At 37.4% G+C, this 24299-nt stretch overlaps 3 protein-coding genes across 4 annotated transcripts; all 3 read right to left on the reverse strand.

The window, feature by feature from the left end:
• Window positions 1-1308: 1308 nt before the first annotated feature.
• rragca (Ras-related GTP binding Ca) lies at window positions 1309-9768 on the reverse strand. Its single transcript, XM_084088057.1, has 7 exons — window positions 9401-9768; window positions 7511-7714; window positions 6343-6542; window positions 3723-3837; window positions 3336-3478; window positions 2944-3092; window positions 1309-2856 (listed from the first exon to the last, which is right to left on the reverse strand). Exons 1-7 carry the CDS (start codon window positions 9578-9580, stop codon window positions 2705-2707), a joined length of 1143 nt encoding a protein of 380 aa, XP_083944183.1. The 5' UTR covers window positions 9581-9768; the 3' UTR covers window positions 1309-2704.
• Window positions 9769-10681: 913 nt separating this feature from the next.
• gja9a (gap junction protein alpha 9a) lies at window positions 10682-15142 on the reverse strand. Its single transcript, XM_084088058.1, has 2 exons — window positions 15004-15142; window positions 10682-14027 (listed from the first exon to the last, which is right to left on the reverse strand). Exon 2 carries the CDS (start codon window positions 14003-14005, stop codon window positions 12509-12511), a length of 1497 nt encoding a protein of 498 aa, XP_083944184.1. The 5' UTR covers window positions 14006-14027; window positions 15004-15142; the 3' UTR covers window positions 10682-12508.
• Window positions 15143-17620: 2478 nt separating this feature from the next.
• rhbdl2 (rhomboid, veinlet-like 2) lies at window positions 17621-23539 on the reverse strand. Of its 2 annotated transcripts, none has more exons than XM_084088271.1 (8): window positions 23514-23539; window positions 22515-22740; window positions 21601-21749; window positions 20637-20749; window positions 19575-19675; window positions 19392-19452; window positions 19203-19264; window positions 17621-18986 (listed from the first exon to the last, which is right to left on the reverse strand). In XM_084088271.1, exons 2-8 carry the CDS (start codon window positions 22734-22736, stop codon window positions 18804-18806), a joined length of 891 nt encoding a protein of 296 aa, XP_083944397.1. In that variant the 5' UTR covers window positions 22737-22740; window positions 23514-23539; the 3' UTR covers window positions 17621-18803. The 2 variants fall into 2 exon arrangements, with proteins under 2 accessions (XP_083944397.1, XP_083944396.1); XM_084088270.1 differs by having other exon boundaries at window positions 23180-23539.
• Window positions 23540-24299: the final 760 nt, after the last annotated feature.

Raw genomic sequence — 24299 nt, forward strand, 5'->3', positions numbered from 1 at the left:
ACAGTATTGGTCTACATTGTTTAATGATGCTTTTTATAAGGACCTAAAATGAAGGAAACAAAATATAAAGGAAGTTTGAGAGGTAGGCTATCAAATGCCTGGGACATATCTCAGCACCGGAATAGCATACTAGCATACTACTATTACTATTTAATATTACTATATAAAGATATGGTAGAAGTAGTATGTACTATGTATGACATTTCCTATCCAGCTCATGTGTTTTTGTTGGGACAGTTTAATACGTTTAATTACAGTGCTCTGGCGCCCCCAACTGTCAAAAAGTGAATGTTCAAAATAAAATGATCCGTTTAGAATGAAAGGCAAACCTGTTATATAAATAAATTATTTATAACAGGTTTGCCTTTCATTCTAAACGGATAATTTTATTTTGAACATTCACTTTTTGACTCAATTAGTTATAGAGACTGACTAACGAGTTATATCATTTAGTTTTAAATTAATTTAAAATAATTAATTTAAAACTAAATGACATCACTCGTTAGTCAGTCTCTATAACTAATCGAGTGTCTCAATCATGGACATTATTTTGGGTTAGTTTAAAATGAACATTACGTCAGCATTTAGCCTACTCGCCCTCGTGTTGCTCCAGACCTAAAAAAAAAAATCATAAAAATATTAGAAAAAGTAGTACATTTCACTTGTGTACTATTCCCATTTTATATGGCAGCTTGTGTCAAAAACTTTTAACTGATTTTTACTGAATAATTCGGATTGTAATGGGATAAAGTTGTGTGAACTGGATCAACCGATTCGCTCAAAAGATTCGACTCAAAAGAACGATTTGTTCATTATTCGGACATCGTCGTCACTCACTTCATGAACCCGCCAACGACTCGAGGTTTGGCGGGTGACAAGATTTTCTGTCAATATTTAGGACACAAATTTCAGTCTGTTCGGCGCACAAAGATTTTATATTACTTTGAATATTTCACAAGTCATATATGGATTTTTATAGTGTTTTTCGTCAGTATGGAGCTCAATAATGTCAGGCTGTATTTGAAACACATTTCATTCAACTCAAGGCATACATTTGAACAGTTTGTGAATTTCCTAGGAGTCAAAACCATATCCTTGGCATTGCTTTGAACAACATGAAAACTATTTTCATTTTTGGATGAACTGTTCCTTGACAAATATTTGTGTATTTTTTCCCCCCTTGAGCAACTGTCCTAAGCTTCGTAAGTACAGGTCCAAATTAAGCATAAACAGTTAAAAACCTTTAATAATTACAATTATGTCCATCTTGAGTGTGTGGCCAAGTCAAAGACAGAACATGAATACTGATTCCGGTGTGTACATGTTTTATTTATTGTGAATGATAACACCTTTGGCAAAACGCAAGACAGGCATAAATTGTGGCCTATATGTAGTCTTAGAAACAAGAATCACAAGACGGCTTAAAGATCAATTGGTTTGTGTTCTTCCTATTTCATTTAGTTTCCATTAAATTATAAATGACAGAGCTGATTGCAAGATAATATGAAGCATCTCTACAGACATGCTTGGAATGGATTTAACTGATTCAAATGTCCTGCCACTTCAGCGTTCCTTAATATTTTAATTTTACAGCAGATTTTCTCAGAATCAAAAACATCATGGTGATTGGTGATCGGAAGAGTGAAAGCAAAGATTAGTGAGTTATAAATGTGAGCACAACTGCATTGGCACCTCAGAACCGGAATGTAAGATATTAAGGTTCGTCCTACAATGTCCTCGGATTGCATGAGCGACATGCCAAGGATGCCATAACGTAACTGGAGGGCAACAGTACAGCATACCAGTTTGAATTTTGTTAGTTAGGATCCCTGACATCTTCTAACGTAAGTGCAATCACAGTGTCCTAGAGGTCAAATGGAACCGTACAACTTTTTCCTCAGTCTTCGGAGTCTCAAACGCTCTCCCATGTTTGACTTTGTAATATCTCTGGGCCCTGAACCAGTGCATATGCAACACCCACCCACCCTCCTTGCCTCCCACCCTCTCCACTGAATACATACATTTACATGTGTGCGCGCACACACACACACTCAAGACAAAATCCACATTGCAATCCCTTTAGTAACCTTTCATACACAATACATGGGTTGTTTAGGTGACCGAGTGTGCATGTGTGCACTAGGGGCTTGCATCAGGCAGGCAAACTCTACATAAGGCTTCAGAAGTATACATTTTGTGCACCACAAATTTTCACAGAAGTCTGCAACATTCACGTGTTGAGGAGTAACCCAGGTATGTATTTAAACTTGGCTACTGTGTTAAGTGACCAGCAGCATATCATACAGCATTCATCCAAGTTGTCAGGCAGTTTAGCCTGACGGGGTAAGAGGTTTCTTGCTGTGCTTTTGTTTTTTCCTCAGTGACTTGCACTTTGTTACTTGTTCTCCTGAGGAACAGTTTGTTAATGCCTTTTAGTCACAAAAAAAGTGTTCCACCTTCTTTTGTGCCTCTTCCCTTCCATCCATCTGTAGCTTAGCTTTGCAAGCTTACCCATGTTACATTTCTGCCCCACCCACTGCAGCAAGTTTATTTTAATGACTTTCAAACTCTTTTGCTTCTGCTTAAAAGCTTTTGGGAGCAGTAATGGTCAGCATACTCAGAATGCAGCCCATCATGTAGTCTCTCTCTTATTACCTTTTCCATCATCTCCACACTTTTTATCATTGTCTTTATTGCCATCTATCTACACAGTGCTCCTGGGGGTTCCGTTTAAGGCAACAGTCTTCATGAGAGGGGTGCCAGTTGGCTGGCTGCTTGTCCTTGAAGTGGAAACACCCACTTCGAACACTTCATGAATGGCTTTCCGGAAACAGTGGAAATTGTAGTCTATCAATCCTGCGGCACAAAAAGGAGAATTAAAAAGAACCGAAGACCTGCCGCTAGAATAAAAGACACCAATATAACAGTATTGCTGTGGCGTACCTTTACGCTCAAAGCTCTCTTCTCTCAGGATGCAGACCAGAGCGAGGAACCTGGTGACCTCTTTCAGGTACAGCACTGTGGTGTTGTTGAGTTTGATGATGGCCATAGACTCCTTATCATATGCACTGCCACTGCCATCCTCCTTTAACCTACACAATCAAAACATGCACTCACTATGCAGAACTGATAAAAAGCATGCTAAAAATAATGGTAAGAAAATGTGAGCTCCTCTTCTTCAGAGAAAAAGTACATAATTTAATGAACGCTACAACCATGGCCATATTTTAACAGTATGTACTAGAAATGTATATGTTGAAATGTTATGTAAAATGATTTATAGATAGATAGATAGATAGACCTATATGCAGTAGAAATCATATACAAAGTCTGACCCGTAAATACAGGAGACGTCGATGACCACATCAATCATGTCGCAGCAGAGCTCGTAGGACTGCATGTCCACCGGTGAACTGTCAGTGGCGATGTAAATCTTACTGACGACGTCAAACAGGAAGGCCTTCTCAATCCCTGAATTCTATTAGCAGAGAAACACACATACACACATTGCATAATGCCCTGCAGGGTTTGATATGGGATCTTACAGCATTGAGAGCATAATAAAACATGCATGAGCACGACTGCATTGGAGATGGAGAGCCATTTCCACTGCAACAACAACACTATATATTCTTCATAATGACAATAATGTAGTAACCAAAGAGGGAATGGAAATTCATTAAGGTGCAACCATCTAGAAACATTGAGGTAGAGACACGTACAGATATAAAGATGTTGAGAAGGTTCTCCAGTGTGGGAAGCTGAGGGATGAGCTTCTGGACAACTTTACTGAAGGCCTCGAAGATGGAGTGATCGTATATACTGGTCAAATAGAAACTGCAGAGGACAGAAAAAAAAAAATCCTTAAACAGAATGAAATAGAAAACATCCGACAGATTTAATACAGCTAATACACCTAGTTCTCATTTAACTCATCTAAATGCAGTGTAATGCTTTTCTTAGGTTTGCATTAATGGTACTGGTAAAAATCACTTAACCGCATTTACACAGTGAACCAATTAAGATTTTATTTGTATTCATTATCTGGCACAGATTAGATCTAGTTGCAAATGTTTAAACAGCACAACTATTCAAACTAAATTTCAGGGTAGTTAAAGAAACGTTTCTCATAACATTCACTCCTGACAACTGCAATCTCACATGCATATGTGCGCACGGTGAACAGTTAAATCCACCACACGGTTAAAATGGCCGTCTTAGTGGGGTATTTAAAAACAGTTACGTGACTATATATTGGGGAGACTAAAATTTGCTATGTTTTTACAGACAGCATCTGTTGCCAAATGAACAGAAGTGTTACCGAGACAGCAGAATCTGCCAGAACAGAAGTAGCTTAAAGGCTCTGCAGTGTTGGACAGCAGCCTCAGACTTAGTAAAATATCCTCTCATATCAGACCGGTCTGATGTGCAAATTTCTCTTCTAAAAACATAATGAGCAACACAATTAATAATAATTTATACACTATGATAGGTGACAAAACTGAGAAATAGTGCAAGTCTAAATAATAACCACATTCATTTGCTAAGTGAATGGTAAGTCTACAGTTTAAGGTGCTTGAGTGGTCAGTGCTTTGTGAACAACAGCAGGCAAGGGTGAATTGCAAGCATACTTCTAGCAGAACACTCAAGAAGTATGCTTGCAATTCACCCTTGCCCTGTTGTTTACGAAGCACTGACCACTCAAGCCCCTTAAACTGTATGCTTGACTTGCTGTACCAAACCGAGCTGAAGGGAAACAAGCTTATTGCTTTTGCTTTCCTAGTATGGCTTTAGCATGCATTTGTATAAGTGCTTAGTCCTTGTCAGATACTAAAATCCAGTAATCCACATGGCCTTATTGGTTCCCAAAAGCTACAGTACCCTAAACAGCAACCAACAATTCCCAGAATTCTTTCTCTTTTGTACTGAGGTGATCAGAGCATCTGAAGATGCCATTTTTAGATTCATACAAACAAACTATTAGCATGGGAAAACCCAGACAACTTCCGGCAAATTTAGATTACTAAATGTTATTTAATCAGTTACTACTGAGAATGGTCTGGTTTTAACCAGGCTAACAAACTATACAAATGTGAATGCAAATATTTTCAGATAACACATCATTAAGCAGACACTCTTTATCTAGATCAGAGTTGAGAGCTGTGTATTCATCTTCACTTTCAGTAAAGAGTACCAGGAGATTCTATAGCATTAGTGAAGACATCAGAAAGAAAACATGTAATCGGATCCAGCCATAAGTGGCACTCTATTTAAATTTTGATAACAAAATTAATTTAGCAAATGCCTGTAATGACTGAGATTTAACACAGAGCTCATGAAACATCACCATTTCCTTAGAGAACCACTTTTCACCATCAATCCATTACATCCATTATTAAGTCAACACCAGAATGGCTCTGACTTAACAGTTTCTCTGATTTAGCAACGTAAAATAAACAAAACAAAAAAACTAAATCAAACAAACGTCCTTCCCACATATTTACACATTAATTAGGTGTTCTGCAAATGAAAACATTGAGAATATCACATTAAAAATAATAATAAAATCACAATGCATCTACATCAGTGCAGGATTTCGGTTCCATCTTCTCAGATCGCAGAAATAGTGGCACATATTGTGGGTCAAGAAGTATTTTAGGGTGTGTTCACACTTGTAATTTGGTTCGCTTGGTTCATTTGTCCAGACCCAAAAAACAAAAGAACCATTTAGTCCTGGTCCTGGTCACATTTTAACACCGAACTTAAAGATACCAAACCTAAAGGCATATGGATATGTTCACAACCTGATTGGTTGGCTTTTATTATGTATACTTCGGGACGGAGCTTACCGAACATCCAAAATAATGCTGTGTGTTGAGTTAAATGCACTCTTTGTATGCGTGTAGCCTAGAAGAGCTTATAAAATGTGTAAAGGAGTCAAAACAGTGGTAGGAACCCCTCCGTCACACATGCAAACGAAGATATGCTGCGAGGAGACGCGATTCTAATGCCGGCCCTGTACCAAACCGTGATGGGCAATATTGAGACTATGAAGAGAAAAAACAGGTATGCTTGAGCATTATCTCATTTTTAGGGTCGCATCTTGTGACATCATGGCCCGTTTTTAGTTCGTTTACATGCCTTTGGTCTGTGTTTCATTCATTTGGAAGCGGTCTCGGTCTGCTTGTTTGGTGCACACCAAGGTTCGGATGGCATCATATTGAAATGAACCACACTAACAGAGAAATCGCACAAGAGTTCATTTTAATCGATTCAAACATGCCAAATGTGAACACACCCTTAGTCAATAAACAGCACCAGAAATCAAATGCAAATGATTACCTGAGATGAAGTTTCTCTAAACTGGCATCTGCCAGGTCATCATTAGCCCTCTGGTGTATATCTCTCTGGGTCTCAATCTTATGGTCATCAGACAGGCCATCTACTTTATGGATGAACACTTCAAAGTTGATCTCTGGGTTGACTCTGTACGCCCGTGATACAGTTAGGTGGAGTCGACCAAGGGCCTCCATGTAGTCATCCTTTGAGAGGAAAAATGCTAAATAGTATGAGTTGGCAATGTACAATGTAGACGCTTACTAGGTTTAGAGAAAAAGCTATACTTGAGGCTAACAAATTGAATTGAAAATTACATTTTACATATTTACAAAATAAAAGAATGCAGAATTACAAAAGAAATCTGCAAAAAAGATATCAGTCTCCTCTAAAAGGCAGATGTCAAGAATGTTGACAGCTCTTCTTGACACAACAACACAGGTTATGGGGTTTGCTAATCTGCATTCTAATCAACCATATCCTTCAAAAACAACTTTCAGCTAGAAGAAACACTGAAGTGCTGAGATAACATACTGACTTCTCTGTACCAGCAGAAACACAAAGTCAATCTTGTGCCTTTTTTTACCTTGAGTCAATGTGATACAATGAGCCAAGCCTAAATGACAAACAACATTCAATTAAATGAAACCAGCATGTCTGGACTCAAAGCCAAGATTTAAATAATCTAATCATTTACAACCATTAACCCATTTCAACTGCAGTTTAACACACTATTTACAATAGCTTCTCGATTGGTTACATGGGAAAGGATTCTAAAAAAAAAAAAAATTTAAACTTCCTTTGGCAATGACAACTTTATTGATTAATTTGTATTAAAATTACTTTATTTTTGAAATGTAAACACACTTGGATACTGAGAAGATGTTCTGGTGTGATTTTGTCAAAGATTTAATAGACACAGGCAAATCGTTGTCATTTAGGAATGAGACCGTGTGAGTATTTTAATCGAGATTGTGATATTTTAACGATTAATTGTGCAACTCTACTAAAACCATATATATTACACCAACGAAAATGATAGCTGATCAGTATTTGTAATTACAATGTTTCACAAAAGAATCCAGCCAATCTCGAATTACTGACAGAAATGCATCACTATGTTGTTTGGGTGTGTTTAGTAATTAGAGTCAAGGCTTTGAATTTTCTGTTTCACCTGTGCATCGATGACAAATATCAAGGCCCCAGTTCCTCTGAAAATCATCTCGTAGTCAAAGGTAGGATCAAAAAAATCCACTTGTCCAGGGAAGTCCCAGATCTGGAAGTTGACAAAGGAACTGCTGGAGATGTCATCTTTATATATCTTGTTGGTGCTCTCCAAAAAGAGGGTCTCGTTGGGGGACATCTTATGAAACACCACCTGATAAGTCAAAGACATTTAATACATTAAAAGCATTCTCAAAGTGCCCTGTCTCACCTTCAAGAGGTAATAAAGTCAACCAGTTGTGAAATCAAACTAAAGCCCAGTCACATGCTTCATGGGGAGCTTACTGATGGCAAGGCTTATGTCTCAGAGGCCTCAGATTCAAATTCTTAAATCGTAAAGCCAAGGGAATCATGGGCACTTAAAGGTTGCACTCTTTTAGCACAAAGTTTACACATTTTCTATTTTAGTAGCCACTTTAGCATTAGTACAAATCGTTTTGGATGTTATACTGACACCAATTGTGTGAAATTATGAGGAAAAGAAGTCGAAACAAAAGATATATTTCAACTATATACAATTTTTGAAAGGGTTATCTATTTTTTAGTAGTGATACACATTTTAATTCTTATTTCATCTGTCGCTCGCAAAATACACTAAAAAAACAAAAGTCATGTTCGCCACAAAGTAAACATAACAACAATATGCTGCTCACAAACTTTCCATTTAGAATCAAGTGGTGCGTAAATTAAGTTCTGCATTATGAATCATGTTACAGATTTCATATCAAATACCCTTTCATATACCCTTAAAGTCATTGTATATTTTGCTCACTGCTGACACCTACTGGCGTGGATGCATGATGCTGCAACCTCAAATCTGATTTTTTTTTTTTTTTTTCTCCATGAGTGCTTATAAGTTGCAACTGTCATGTGTTCACTTTCAGTGCTTGACGATGCAGCATTTATCCTGAATTGGTGGTGTGGAAGTTGTAGGTAGTCGTGACTTGTTTCAACAAGCCAAAAGGAACAGCTTGTTTATAAATAGTTTGTAGTTATTATTATACTGTTTGGTACATTTAGAATTGTTTTTAAAGCGAAAATGCTATATAAGATGAACATAATATTACAATTGTATTATTATCAGTAGTATTATCCCAATCAATTGCATGGAACAGCTGGTCATGTGACGTCACCATGGAAGCGCCCACACAAGGCTGCCCGCTCCATGTACAATAAAACAGCTTGTTCTAGTAGACTGTCTAACGTCTTCTTCCTAGGTAATTGTTAATCATTTTAATAGTATTTTTTTAAAAGCTCTGTTCATTACTTTGTGTAAAACGTTTTTAATTAGAAAAAAAAATCCTGAGTGAGCCTCACATGAGAAATGCACTTGCACAATTTCATGTAACTTACCATACCCAAATAATAGCTTTAATGCGCAAAAAATGTAAAAGGAAGAAAAGAAAATTCATGGACAAGAATGAGCTAAACCATTTCTGTTCGTATGATCTACAATACATCATCGGTGTTGAGAGGATGTGGGGGATGCTGAATGTATGAATAAGCATTTATGGTTTTGATATGAAGAAATCACGTGCCACATCAATGCCGGGTGAGTTATCACAACATGAACATAGGACATCTATATGCTACATATTCTTAGCCAGCTGTCTGAATGTGGTGTATTTAGGCCTGTGTGGCATCCAAGTCCGTAAATCCACCGCTGCTTAAGAAATAGGTTGGTTGTAACGGCTCTGAGTGGTGATCTTGCCCGTGCCCAGTGACAGCTCGGCTGCCCGGGGCGGCTCTGACCCGGTTCTAACTCGCTCGGCTAAGAAGTCAGCAGGGGAAAAGAACGTAAGTTAGGTTACACTGTCTAAATAAGATCTCTTCCTCCTACCTTTTGGATAGATGACTTCCCGCTCCTCCTTAATCCCATCAGCAGGATTCTCGGTTTGCTATCGGAGGGACTTGGACTGTCCTCTATGTCTCCCTCCTCTTCTCCATATCCAAAATCTTTGGGAAACGAGTCCGCCACCCCGTAGCTGTCCGCCAGCGGTGCCTCGTACTGGATCGACATGTTGACCCCCCTCCCCAACCCCTTTAAAATATAACCTGGCTGATTATTAGTAATATAATCAGCACCAAATAAAGGCTGAGAGAACAAACATAAAACCTCGTTATACTAGAAATGGATGAGAGCAAACTTATTATGGATTCTCCTTTAAATCTTCAGTCTCTTATGTTTCCCATCTCGATGAAACGCCCACTTAAGATCGACACTCGCGTGTAATTGGGCAACCGCCCGGTAGCTCGTATACTGATTGGACAAGTAAAGTGTCACTCTAGTAAGCTATTGAAATGCGGGCGGATCGTTCCAAGTCATGTGCCTGGTGGTCACCTGACAAACGGAATCGTGTGAATGGTTGTTTTTTTCCGACCTTTCACCTGAAATGGTGTTTCTTGTCTTCAAATGCTGATAAAGAATTGTTGGTAATTGTTAAATGTTGTTTATCCATTTCAATTTTCCCTGTGGGAAAGAGGCCACACATTACTCCCCGCCCCGGATATTAAACAAACTATGCCCTTTCTAAAACAAGTATGAATCAGCTTTGTTTTACAAAAGTGACCACTGCACTGACATGTTAACACGTCGGCCTGTTGTTCATGATCATGATCGATGAGTGAGAGCAATTTTATAAATACCTTATAGGCTATACGTTTATAAATACCGTATAGGCTAGCCTAAGGTCTAAAAGTAAATGTCAGTTTTATTTTAATATTAAAAAAACGTAAAACTACCATATTTGGCATGAATAATGTTAAAAGCTATAACTTATAGCTTTCAACATTATTCATGTCAAATATGGTAGTTTTAAAAATGTTAATATTAAAATAAAACTGACATTTACTTTTAGACCTTCCAAAACTTTATTAAACAGTTTGTTGTTTATTATATAATGAAGCTATGCCACACATAAATCGTGTATCTCGGTTTTGTGTGAACCACACTGGCTGACCAATGTGTCACATGGCTGCAAAGCCAATGTTGGTTTTTTTTCAGTTTTACTAATGTGTATATATGCACAACCAGTGCCGTTGCACAACTATACTGAGTTTTCCGTCAAGATTGCAAAACTGCTGCAGTTTAGTTTTCATAATTTTAGCAGCACACACACACTGAATTCATAAAACATTTATTTAAAAGATCAATTTAATGATCACTAGAATGTTGGGACAACAGATTTTTTTGTGGTTAGGACACAACCAAATAAGAAGTATAAAGCAAGGATGCGATCTTATCTTTAAGATTTCTTGAAATGGTGCTAGTAAAGGTTTGCCATTCAAGAGTTGAATAGGAATGTAGAATTGTCTTAATTTGAGCAACTGTTTTGGTGTTTGAATGACACATGGGTTGTGTTTTGTTATTCACTTATGCTTTCTTTTTCTGAAACAGCATAGAATCCAGTTCCTAAAACTCAAATTAAGCATCCTTTTAGCTGCTAATATCTAAAGTCAAAGTATAAATATTTTTGTGTGAGGACTCAAAATGTATGCATATATGCTTTAGTCCAGTAGATGGTGTTGTGAGCACGTATTAGCTGTATTGATAAAAACAACTTTTAAATGGCTCTGTCCCCTTTTAATGGGAAGTAATATCAAATTTACGATTCTTCTCTTTAGTCAAGTTGTAAGACAAGAGTAATTTCTTCAGAAACAAAGCGTGACATGAATAGATGACAATAACATTTCAAGCTGACAGTAATTGGCAACAGAAAACACACAAAAAAGTTAATATTTGGATTTGGTGGTTTTGTAGAAAGTTAATTTAAAGCCTGTGGGGAAAAGCTGTTGGATATTTTGGTACTTACAACTTGTAGCTTTTACAACTACTAGCATTAGTATTGGTGAACGTTAAGGTTCTTAGCTTCATCCTGTTGATAAATTAAAGCAATTCTTCATGATTAAATAATGCACATAATTTCTTGCAGATTTTTACAGCTGTTCTAATTCAGCACTATGTTTTAAAATTGGGATTTTCTTTTACCATTACACCATTTTGACTTCTGATGCACTTAAAAAGAGAAATGTCCAGATGAGAACAAGGCATATCAAACATACAATCCATATCCTGTATTAGTCATACTACTATTGTTAATTAACTATACTGTCTGTGTGTACTGCTGAATTGATATGTATAAAAGGACATGTACATAATGTAGTACATAATATAATTATGTATAAAACAATCCATAATGAGTGCTACCACTTTATAAAGTTGAATATATATTATAAAGTTGCCAGCAGCCATATCACCCTGTAGCCCAAGACTTGTTGCTCACTGAAGCTAAGCAGGGCTGAGCCTGGTCAGTACCTGGATGGGAGACCTCCTGAGAAAACCAGGTTGCTGCTGGAAGAGGTGTTAGTGAGGCCAGCAGGGGTGCTCACCCTGTGGTCTGTGTGGGTCCTAACACCCCAGTGTAGTGATGGGGATACTATACTGTCAAAGAGCACCATCCTTTGGATGAGACGCTAAACCGAGGTCCTGACTCTCTGTGGTCATTAAAAATCCCAGGATGTCCTTCGAAAAAGAGTAGGGGTGTAACCCCCGCATCCTGGCCAAATTTGCCCCTTGGCCTCTGTCCATCATGGCCTCCTAATAATCCCCATATACTGATTGGCTTCATCACTGTCTCCTCTCCACCAGTAAGCCGGTGTGTGGTGGGCGTTCTGGCGCAATATGGCTGCCGTCGCATCATCCAGGTGGATGCTGCACATTGGTGGTGGTTGAAGAGATTCCCCCTTTCATGTAAAGCGCTTTGAGTATCTAGAAAAGCGCTATATAAATGTAACAACTTATTATTATTGATTATTATAATATAAAACTTCAGTCTGAGATTGCTTCTGTGCTAACATCAAAGCTGTAGATGTTAACTTTACAGTCACTCTGGTCAATTTCCATCAATTTATAACTACAAAAATTATATGGCTACCATCTGAGTTTTTCTCATATCTTTAAGTCTGTGGGAGCAGCTCGCCTGCCACTGGAACTGCTGGCCAATGAGGCGGGATGGCTTGGTGACGCTCGTGGACTATGCCGTGACTCAGAGCTGGATTCTTCTATTGAATCAGGAGAGGTGGGCCTGCTCCGCTTGGAATCAGACCTGGACAAAGTACGTGCCCGCACAGTGGCATAGGGACAGCGGGCTTTAGCGCCTTCCAGGGAATCCGAGTCTGAGCCATTGCCTTCTACAACCGTTGAGCAGTTCCATGGTGCGCTGGCCTTCCATGGCTTCTTTCCAACGCCAGACGATGAGTGAGAAGATTCTCTGGGGTGGCTCGATGAGTCTGAAGTCTTGGACTCCTGCCCTTTCTTGTGCGAAGGTGGAGGGTGGACAGAATCTTCCCCCTCTTCTTGCTTCGGCGGCGTGACGGAGTTGCAAGGTGGCAAGCGCGTGTCACTGCTGGTGTTGTTGGAATTGCTGTTGTGCTCTGTGGGACTGTGCTGTGAGTACTTTGGTGCATCAGAATCATTTTTAGCTGGCAAATCACCCTGAACGGGCAAGAAAGCAGAGGATTGGTTAATTAAAGGAGGGTAGCCGGTTCCATCTGGTGGTCTCTCGAGCAGAAGGTTGTATCCGCTGGGTGCAGATGCAATGGTGGCCTTGCGGCCAGTTGAGGTGCCGATGCACGTCTGATGGACCACAGAATCTTTCTTCAGCTTGTTGGGATAGTAGCTGTCATCAGGATCGTCCCTCAGCTGTGGGTAGTAGTTCAAAATGACCTTTTTAAGCTTTTTGTAGCCCAGGTGCAGGATCTCCAGGATGTTGAGAAACAATGAGATGGCAGCTATGCATTGCATGAACACCATGAAGACGCTTTTCTCAGTGGGTCGAGATACAAAGCAATCCACCGAATTCGGGCAGGGCTCACGCTCACATTTGTACAGCGGATCTAGTTGAAACCCATAAAGAACATATTGTCCGGTCATGAAGCCCACCTCCACGGCAGAGCGGGTGACTATGTGAGCCACGTAGGTGCGCAGAAGGGACCCCCTCAACGGAGCTTTGTTCAGCTTCCCTTGGTCGATCTGCCGAAGCTCACGTTCTATTTTGCGTCGAACTTCCGCCATCTCCACATCCACGGCCTCAAGTTCACGTCTCAGTGTCATCTTTTTGCGCTGTCGCTCTTTCTCAAGGGCACGGAGGCGGTAGAGGGCATGGCCCATGTACACCAGCGAAGGTGAAGAGACAAAAATGACCTGCAGCACCCAATAGCGGATAAGGGAAATGGGGAATGCTTTGTCATAGCACACGTTGCGGCATCCAGGCTGCTCGGTGTTGCAGATAAAGTCAGCCTGTTCATCATTCCACACATCCTCGGCCGCCACCCCAAGCACCAGCATGCGGAATATGAAGAGGATGGTCAGCCAGATCTTTCCCACCATAGTGGAGTGGATATGCACCTCTTCCAAAATCCCGCCAAGGAAGTTCCAGTCTCCCATTTTCACTTGGGCATTTTTGAGTCTGTTAGGAGAGGAAATAAGAAGCAAGAATCATGAAAATGGACCGTAAGTCGCATTTGAATAATGTAATACATTGAATTAAAATTTTGTACCAAACTATTATTTTATTATCGCGCATATCACTTTCATCCTTACTGTCACTTTTATTTGAAGTGAAAAGAGCTAAGCTTTCCCAAACTAAGAACATCTCAGAGTTACCCTGTACATTAAATGCATAAACCATAAATAGGTGGACTTCTTTCTCAAACCTAGGAAGGAATAACATAAAAAAGAGACAAAAAATGAATGGCAAACTAAAAAGTCTTTCTCTAAGATGATGCAAGATCATAAAGTCTCCATTGCAAGCATCGAAGCATCTCAGGCATTAGGTATAATTCAGACATAAACATTGAATCCACCCAACAAAAGTCAGATTAATGGCTGATCAGTATGGGGTTTTCAATTACAGATTCTTGTTTGGTTTCAACATTTACATTTACCTTTTTTACAATATTTATACCTGAATTTAATGTAAACAAATTAATTTGGTCCCAAACAACAAATAGGCAAATGCTAGACTAGAGCCAATGATTGGATCATTACTGCACTGATTATTATATTTCTAGCATGTTTTCTAACCCTAATTGGTGGAGCGTGTAAGAGAGGTGCATCAATTTTTGGTCAAGATCATCTTGATCTAGATCTTTGGTCAATATGTTTAATAAATGAAAAGCTACACACTCCATCAGTTAGGGTTAGAATAACTGTCTCCAAACATGCCAATAACATGCACTGCAAGAATGATCCAAACATTGCCTAACTTAGGCACCTATATTAGGTATAATTACAGCAAGCTTAACTAACCTCTCTAAATTACTTACTAAATAATCAACAAAACATGCAGTGCTACCAAATGCAGTCAATCAGTGCATTGCTCTGTTAAGCATCTTTTTGTTGAAAGTAAACAAATAAATAAATAAACTGAAGCACCGACATACCTTAAACAAATTGGGAGAAAATGAAGTAAATCTTCATTGTAAAAGCGACTCAAATGCTACTCCAACGCCTACACCTTGTTAAGTTCAAAAAGCTAGACTTATGCCATCCTGTTTATCGTTAAAGCTCTCGACTAAACACAAAACAAGCAGGTCTTCTTGGTGCCAACTTATAGGCATGCAGGAGAAATCGATGCGCTAGCCCATGTAATTTACCTTACAGCAGTATGGACAGAATGCCGCTGCTTCAAATCCCCGCGGGTCATACAGGCGAGACGAGGCCACCAAAATATTTAAAAATCGTTGGTGCCCTGCACATCTGATGCAGCACATCACCTGAACTTTTGTGACCCCCTCTTTCCTCTCTGTTGGCACCGAAAGAAGGTTTCCAAATGTGCAGGGCTGTTGGCAAGCGCACTGGTTCTGTATGTCAGTGCTTCAATAACCAGTACTCCACTGTAAACATGAAGGGAGCACTGAATTGATTGTGTATGCCATGCATAAATAAAACATTGTCGAATGATAAAACCCCCTTCTGTATGAATTTAAAGCTCTGTTACACTTGGTGCCCGCTTCATGCTCTTGTGCACCCGCTCTTAATCAGTAGACAGTCTTGCATGTTTGATTGCTAGTTAACACCCATTAGAGAACGATTTTTCAGCTGAATAGCAAAAATAGACCAATTCTGCACGCAAGCCTGAGCTAAAAGCACAAGCACAACACTACGAATTACCAAGTTTTGTAAAGAGAAATGAAGGCCTCTCCTTTTAATAACATAAAACCAAAACCAATGATTGACATTATGAGTGTAATGTCGAATAAAACTGCATTGAGAGTTGTTTATTGTTATCCATGATAGGGATCACAGCTTAACACAATGCTTCTAATGGCATTTGGCCACATGTTGGCACTACTTTTAGTCGTCAATACTTTGAGAAGCAATCAATCGGTCATGTCCGATTTCATACTCTGCTGGGTCCAGCCCAATGTAATTAAGTTGTCTCTTCTAGTTGTGGAGATATTTTATTCCATTTAAAAGAAATCAATGGTGCAACCCCATTACACTCACTAACTATGCTGTTGGTTGGTTTCATACCCGGCCTGCTATTTAGGGGCAAGCCTTATTTAACATAGTGAGTGAGTCTCTTCATTACATAATTTGATAGGCATGCTTTTAATGAATAACTGAATTAAATTGTTTAATATAGCTTTGGTATTTCAAAAAGAGAAGCACATCAGGTTAGCTTGAATGCATTTCATGCTCCCTGATGTGTACAAAACATCTTTCCAATTTAAACATTTTATGACCTTCCCATATGATCATATTAATTAAAAAACATTTTATGCATTTAAACCCCATCCTTGTTCAGGTCTAAATATAAATTGACATCTGTTGTTTAGCCATAAAGGTACAAAATCAAACATTATTGGAATTGTAACAATAATAAAATATATTACAAGCACTACTTCAGTAGTCTGTTTTTGGAAGACAATTTAGTTTCATACAGTTTTTCTGTATGGTGTAAGACTAACTTTTTGAGCTTAATTAAATATTTATATTCTCTACATATTATACTGTACAGAGACAGTGAGACAACAACTATTAATCTGATTCGTCGTAATAAGTCTACATCCGTCGTAGATGTGGTCAAAATGACCATAATGCATCATATATATATATATATATATATATATATATATATATATATATATATAGTATATATGTAATCTTTTGTCATAAGATTGCAAGATGTTTCTTATGTAAAATAAAGTATATATATTTCAGCATCATTACTTGTCTTCAGTGTCACATGATCCTTCAGAAATCATTCTAATATGCTGATTTGGTGCTCAGGAAACATTTCTTATTATTTTTAAAATTGAAAACAATTGTGCTGCTTAATATTTTTGAGGAACCCTTGATACTTTTTTTAAGTATCATTTGATGAATATAAAGAACACCATTTATTTGAAATAAAAAATCTGTAACTTTTTGATTCATTTAAGAAGTCTACGTTGAATACAAGTATTAATTTCTTTTGAAGAAAAAATCTTAATGACGTAACAACGCAGATTATGTTTATACATGTATTTGTACTACTAAAAATAGATTAGAACAAACTGTTTGCGGAAGGCAGGGGAATATCCCTGGTGGTGCCCGATCGGCTTTTCTGTTAGTCAGGGCAAATAACTGAACTTTTGATGAACATTTAGTTGAAAACACAGCCCCAGACATGAGTCAATATTGTTCTAAAAATAGACCAGAATTAGATTAATACATATTCCAGGAATGAGTGCGTTGCACATTGATTTGATTCACAACCCAAATTCTGGTTTGTACTGGAAAGTTCTGCTAGCCCTAAATGTACCTAATTGATGTAATTTGTCAACAGAGTGGAAAATCAGCCTCAAAGCAACCTCTTCACATCCTCAAATGCACTTCGAGGACTTACAGGTCACATCAGGAAAGATATTTTTAGAAACATGCAATGAAAATGGCAGATATTCAGTTCATTATTGCACAGGTGTGAGGACTAGAATAAGTAGCCTATATAATAGACTAGAATAAGTAGCCTATATAATAGAATCACTTAATGAAAGCATGCCTGAACGATCAGTGAACTATTTTGTGCCATGTGGCTGGAGTTTATTTGTTAAATTAAGTACAAACTTAGGGGTCTGTATCAGTTCTTTTAACAAGCCTTTTTTGCAGCAAACACACTGTATGAAGGACTTCAGTGAACACTGAAGTGCCATGAATATCATAGTAGCTCAGACAAATGAAAATTGATTTTTGTGAACTGAAAATACCTGGAATGATCTGTTTAGACTGGCAAGAACACCGTATCCATATTGGCTGGCAATCAATGATCTGTTTTGGAGAACTACCATCAGCTCATTAGAACAGAGGGGACAGAGAGTCAGAGGACATTTGTTTTGGGATGCTTTCAGGTGTGAACTCGCTTTACCTTAAGCTATTCGGCATGGTACAACATTTACTCCACCCACAAACCCCAGAATTAACCAGTACATAAAACAATTAAATGTAAAGCAAGTGAATACAATTAATGAACAAGTTTGTACATTTTATTTTATTTTAAAAACACATTTCCAACCTAAACACTTGAAACAAAATATGATAATCATGAATATGTCATTGTAGATACATGTCATTAGCAGTGAATTGACACAATTTCTTATTGATTATAGGTCAATAACTTATGTATGCCACATTTAAACTACATTGTTGTGACCTCAGGTTGAGGTCTGTCCACATGCTGATCAGTGCTGCCCTCTACAGTATTATAAGGACACTTCCAATATTCTGAGTCTAAGAAATTAGAAATACATTTATAAAAAAATAAAATAAAATTAAAAAGTACATGGCAAGTTTATTCTTTTTGACCACAAAGCTCCTTTTTGGCTCCCTTCAAATCAATTAAATTGAGCGGTTTGTTTAGTCATGACATCAGTTTGTAGGCCAGCATATAGAGGGTTCAATCATTTTGTGAATACAAAATAATGGTCTCACAAAAAAAGGAATCAAAATGGAAATTTTAAACGTTTCTTTGTTCCTGAGTCACTAAAAAACTTGAGGAGGTGTGTTTAAGCAAAACCAAAAAAGGGAATATTTGGATGTAAAATCCTTCTTAAAAATGACATTTATTTACTTTAGATTGTATGTAGTGTATTAGCATACGACCTTAAGAGTCTTTCTGACAGTTATATTGACCTGAGACTTGCTTCTTTTAAAAAGCCATGATTGTCCATTGTGAACTGAAGCATGACTTCAACCATCATCCTCACACGGATGCTGGGGACAGGAAGATGTTGAAAATGACAGCAAACAAGAAGAAGGCAATGTATCCCACAATGCACATCCAGAAGCGTGGGTCCTTGAGGAGCGCTTTATCGTAGTTGGTGAAAAAAACATAACCAATGGTCATGCCTGCTACACCACCACCAATATGGGCCACAAAAGAGACCTAACAAAAAAAAGGAAAGTATGAAGGACCTTTCTAGTATATTATCATATAATGAAGTGTGAAAACTACATTCAGAGTTAATTCTTTTGGCAAGTCCTATTTATTAAGCTTGTAGTCTAAATCATTCCAGTTGAGAATAAGGTATAAGGTATTGTGGTTTAAATACCTGTTTAATGTATGGTTTATGATTCTGCTATGGTCTTAAAAATGTCTCACCGTCATGGCAGTGTCATGGACAATGAACCTTCTGTAAATGGCAAATCCAACATCTGTTCCAACTGAAAAAAAAAATGAAAAAAAAAGTCATGTCAATAGGTCCCAACAAAATGCTTAGTTTATCCAAACATTAATAGTAGATGTCAAACAAGATAACAATAGTAGAGTGGAAAGTGAAAATGGACGCACCAATCAGAACAATTACTAGAATGCGAAACACTCCCACAAGTGGAATCATCTCCCTGAAATTCTATAGGACAAAAAAAAACATTTTTGATTTGGGTACTTGAGTATAGTATAGTATAGTATTTTCTTAAATAAAAAATAAAATAATAAAAATCTCCCATCAAATATTACTGGAAAGTTACTCACCACCACAGCATTCATGAAGTAACCTCCCATGAGGGCATAAACACCACCTGAAGCACCCACAAGAGCACTGCGAGGATCAAAGATGGAGCTGGCGAGAGAGCCTGAAAGAGGATTCATACACAGACACACATTCCATGAGAATATGAAGATTTGGATCAACAGCAAAATTATAAAACAGTCTAATCTTAATATTTTTCAACTAAAACCATATTGTATCTAATCAGTTTATTCTCATTAATGAGTCAATGTCCAAAAGTTTTGAATGTTACCATGTTCTCACTGTGCCATTACTTAATTTACCCCATTTTTATCAATTAAAAAAAAAAAAAAAAAAAAAAAGTAAAAATTATTTGAAATGTAAAAAAACAACAAAAAAAAAAAACAAGAACTATAGCAAAAACCAATGTGATGTAAGAAAAAAATAATCAGTATTTTTGAGAAATTGAATATATCAATTTATAAAAACATTATGAAAATTAATTGATTTAATTAAATTCATTGAAAATTGACTATTTGGTCTATGAACTTTTGCTCTACAATCACATTAAGACCATTTGTTGGTCATTTTATTTTAATTTCAGAATTATTGTGTGTGTGTATATGCGAGCATGTTTATAAACAAAATGCAGCCCCTTTCCTACACTTACACACTTGTGTGTATTGATTAAATGTAGGAAAGAGGCTTGAAATAAATAAATAGCATAATTTCATGTGTATAGCCACAGTTCACTTTCAGGATAAAACAGACCTGAACACAAAAGGTGCAACAATTTAGTTTAACTGGTTATACTGTATCTCTTACATTTTTGGTAAAAAAATAAAAATAAAAAAAATAATTATGTGTATTTTGACAGTCTTAAAAAGTTTCATCTTCATAAAAACTATGTGTTTTTTTTAATGCAATATTATGTGAAACAATATGCATTTAAAGAATAAACATTATTACTTTAGAGTTGTCACATAACTTTCAGTAACTGCAATGCAATATTTGTTTGGATTGCAAACAGTGTGAGATATTGTATACTGTATTCCAGTAAGAACTACTGAAATACACAAACCTACCTGCGAGGACTCCAGCCATATAGACCATGCCCACTTCAAAGCCCTTATGCACCAGCTCCAGGGGAATGCCAAGAAGAAGCTGCATTAACAGGTTTCCCAAGATATGCTCCACCCTAATTGAAGAAAAATGTCATATATATTAAAGGTAGGGTAGGCAATTTCGGAGAGGCTACCAATAGCAAGCTAGCTTTGAAAGCATAAGATCCCACCCTCCCTTTAGAGCGCTGTCCAAAGCCACGCCTCCTCCAAAACACATGAGAGCTCAAAGCCAGAGCAGAGTCTGCAAACCGTCACGAGACGAGAGACGGCGTTAAAATACCTCATGTTTCAAAGCACATAACTTTACCATATCATAATGAACATAAACAACTTAAAGAGCCCTGACTTGTACCACTTGACTGCTGCAGATTTATTTCAACACTGGTAGTGTTGACATAGAAACGCAGAATTCCGAGGACGGAAGTAGAACATCACAGGTTGCCGTCTTTTATTACAGTAATGACATGGCGTGAACGCAGCATACAACTCTACATAGCCTTACAGAAATCGCTGATGACGTGTGATGTCTGCGCGAGCAGGGTGCGCGGATGTATGGAAATACACATGTTGATACACTATATTGCATTCGGACCAAATGCAATGACTGGACAAACATATTTTGGTTTTGAGACTTCCACAGAAGATAGGCCTATATGTAAATGATCTATTGCTGATTGACATCAGAATGTGAAAGAGATTTTTAAGTCAACCAGTATAACAAAAAGTGTTTGTGAATAGGATTGCCTACCCTACCTTTAAATACCAATAATGTAATAACTAAGACGTCAGATCCAGAAATCAGCTTGATTTGTCATTCTACGGTAGAGCAGGAGTTTATTATTTCATTCATTCAGGGTGACAAGTGGCTAAATAAATAGTTTTCATTGTAATTTTAAAATGAAGAAAAGAACCAAAATCACCTTACCCAGCATGTACAAACATGTAGGAGAGAAACCGCCATGCTTCCTCCCGTCGTTCAGGCTTATATGTAAGAGGACTCTCCCAGATCCCTGTACCCAGGGTTATCCACTGCTTCTGAGGCTTCCATACCGCATAGTAGATAAACACTCCTAACTGTCAAAGATTGAAAAGAGTTTTGAGAGACAAGACCTAAAGTCTTCATTATGCCAGTTGCCAAAAAGCACTGTCAAAAACATCAACCTGTGTGGGTTAATATTAAATATAAACCATATTTAGGGACATGTTAGTAAAACAATTATAGTAGAGTAAGTAAAATAAAATAAAAAAAAATGACAATTTTAGTAAAAATTATTATATATAAAAAAATTACTCTAATGGAAGGTCTCAAAAGTTTATTCATTTCCCAGACACTTATTTTCAGTGACTAGGTCTATTTTAAGGAATGTCCACGGAAACAAGGATGAATCTGGCTTTTCAAACACTTTGGCTAAGACTTGCCATACAGGAATGGAAAAGTGGAAAGCGAAGCTCAAAAGAATCTCAGTTCTTTCATAGTGACACATCCCAACTAAAACATTCACAAATTAATGGAAATGTACTGGTTGCTGTAGGTTTTTATAAAGAATGAACATTTAATATAGTATGAATGTTAATTCATTATTTAAACCAGTCTAAACTCACAAAGCCTTGTCTGTTGGCTGGTTTTAAAGGGTTTTTTATCTTATTGGCCAATAGATCAGATAAACCAGCTAAAGACCAGCTTGGCCAGGCTAGGAGACCATCTTAAACCAGCAAACTTTAACTGGTTCAAGCTGTTGTGTGAGCAAGTAGAAACAGTTACATTTCCCAGATAGCCAGAAAGATCAAATTCCAGTGGTGCAAAGGTTGATGTTTCGCTAAAAAAACATTTGATTATACCTCCGCTAAACTGACGAGGATGATGAAGATTGGTGGCGGACAGCAGTTCGCTCGTTCCAAATACGTCTCCCGTAAGTCCTCTGGAAGCATCCATTTAGAAACATTCGAATGAATCTGTTCTACCCTGCGACGACGACTCCTCTTCGGATTTGCTCGATTATCACCTTCTTCATCCCTCTGCACGGGAAAAGTGTCTTGCTCTTCTATGTCAATATCGCCCATTTCTCTTAAAAATGCAAATCAGAAGGGACGTTTTTTGGATTAGCCTAATTGACAATGAACCAATAAATTAAAGTTTTTAATTATTTCATTAGGCCATCAGAAAAGTTTTTAGTAGGCTAATCTTTGCAATTGCAGCAAAGCAAATTTAAAAGAAATCTTAAATGTAGCCTATTTCAAAGCTATTTAGATTTCAGCTGCACATGCTTTTTCACAACTCTCTTCCGGAGTTATTGGCTCTTCCTGCATAAACAAACTCATCCTGTATGGAATTATTTAAGAGGTGGGCTATATATAGCCTACTTTTCATTTTAGAAACAACTTTATGAGAGAGAAAAAATCTCTTGTGAGAGTGATTAATACATTGGGTGATTTTTATAAGTGTTGTTTATGCCCGAAACTCTTTTGAATACGTTAGATCATTTGCAAACATTAACTCAACTTACCCTTTCTTCTGATCCACCACCTCTCACGCGAGTACAAGAGATTAATCTAAGAGCGCGCGCCGACCAGAGTTCATTAATGTTGTTGGTTATTTGAAATTATGATAATAAAGTAATAAAGTCTATGTTTTAAAAATAGTAAGATAAACAAAAATAGTTGTGTGACCACCACGGACTACCCTGGACGATAATTACAGGCTTCATCCAGCTTTTCCGGTTCAGTCTTCCTTCCTCTTGTTCCTAACTAAAGGGTCTGCAGTGCAGGATCGTTTTGCTTACTTTTGAGCAACAAAAAAAAAGCAACCTCTGACCCATCAAAGTATAGTAGACTCTTTACCTGAGCTTCCGCAAACCGCCACACCTGAAGTCACGTGATGCAAGTAATTGTTTTAAACGTTTCGCGGTTTCGTCCAAATGATAATACACGCAAAAAAAAAAAAAAATCTAAACACTGACAATTAACCAACCATAAATAGACAACATTTTTGAAAATACATAAAACTCATTCAAAGAGAATGGTAGCATGCTTTATGAGCACTAGATGTCGCCATTTCCAGTACAATCTACATTCAGGTTTCTTAAAGAGATAATTCAGACAAATGAAAATTATGCTCATACTCGTTTTAAAACCTGTATCAGATCCCTTCTGCAGAAAACAAAAAAGAATGTTTTTTTTATGGTTTTCTATTTTAATACATTTTAAAATGTAACATTCCTTTGATGGCAAAGCTGAATTGTCAGTATCATTACTCCAGTCTTCAGTGTCACATAACTATTCAGAAATCATTCTAATGCGCTGATTTGGAACACAAGAAACGCTTATCAATATTAAACAGTTGTGCTGTGAAAATCATGTTACGTTTTTTTCAAGAATCTTTCATGAATGGTTCAACTGAAAAGCATTCATTTGAAATGGTACATTTGTTTAGAAAAAAAGATTCTAAGTCCTAGTCATTTTTTCTATGTAATGACAATAAATGGTGACCACATCTTGACAAGCCTTTAAAAATAATAACAGTCGTTTACTTGCGGCATACACTATATTACAAGTCTTCTAGGGCAATTCAAAAGCTTTATACGAGGAACAGAATTATAAATGTTATTCACTGATAATCTTTACATC

The sequence above is a fragment of the Abramis brama genome, assembly GCF_963993115.1.
Source record: "Abramis brama genome assembly, chromosome: 17".
NCBI lineage: Eukaryota > Metazoa > Chordata > Actinopteri > Cypriniformes > Leuciscidae > Abramis > Abramis brama.

Coding starts and splice junctions, on each gene's coding strand:
- rragca (XM_084088057.1), bottom strand. CDS start 9,580: ATGTCGATCCAGTACGAGGCACCGCTGGCGGACAGCTACGGGGTGGCG. Junction 3,479..3,722: donor TTCTCAACATCTTTATATCT/GTACGTGTCTCT, acceptor CTCTGCTAATAG/AATTCAGGGATTGAGAAGGC. Junction 3,093..3,335: donor GACGTCTCCTGTATTTACGG/GTCAGACTTTGT, acceptor TTGATTGTGTAG/GTTAAAGGAGGATGGCAGTG.
- gja9a (XM_084088058.1), bottom strand. CDS start 14,005: ATGGGAGACTGGAACTTCCTTGGCGGGATTTTGGAAGAGGTGCATATC.
- rhbdl2 (XM_084088271.1), bottom strand. CDS start 22,736: ATGGGCGATATTGACATAGAAGAGCAAGACACTTTTCCCGTGCAGAGG. Junction 21,750..22,514: donor TCCTCGTCAGTTTAGCGGAG/GTATAATCAAAT, acceptor AATCTTTGACAG/TTAGGAGTGTTTATCTACTA. Junction 19,265..19,391: donor TCTAGTAATTGTTCTGATTG/GTGCGTCCATTT, acceptor TTTTTTTTTCAG/TTGGAACAGATGTTGGATTT.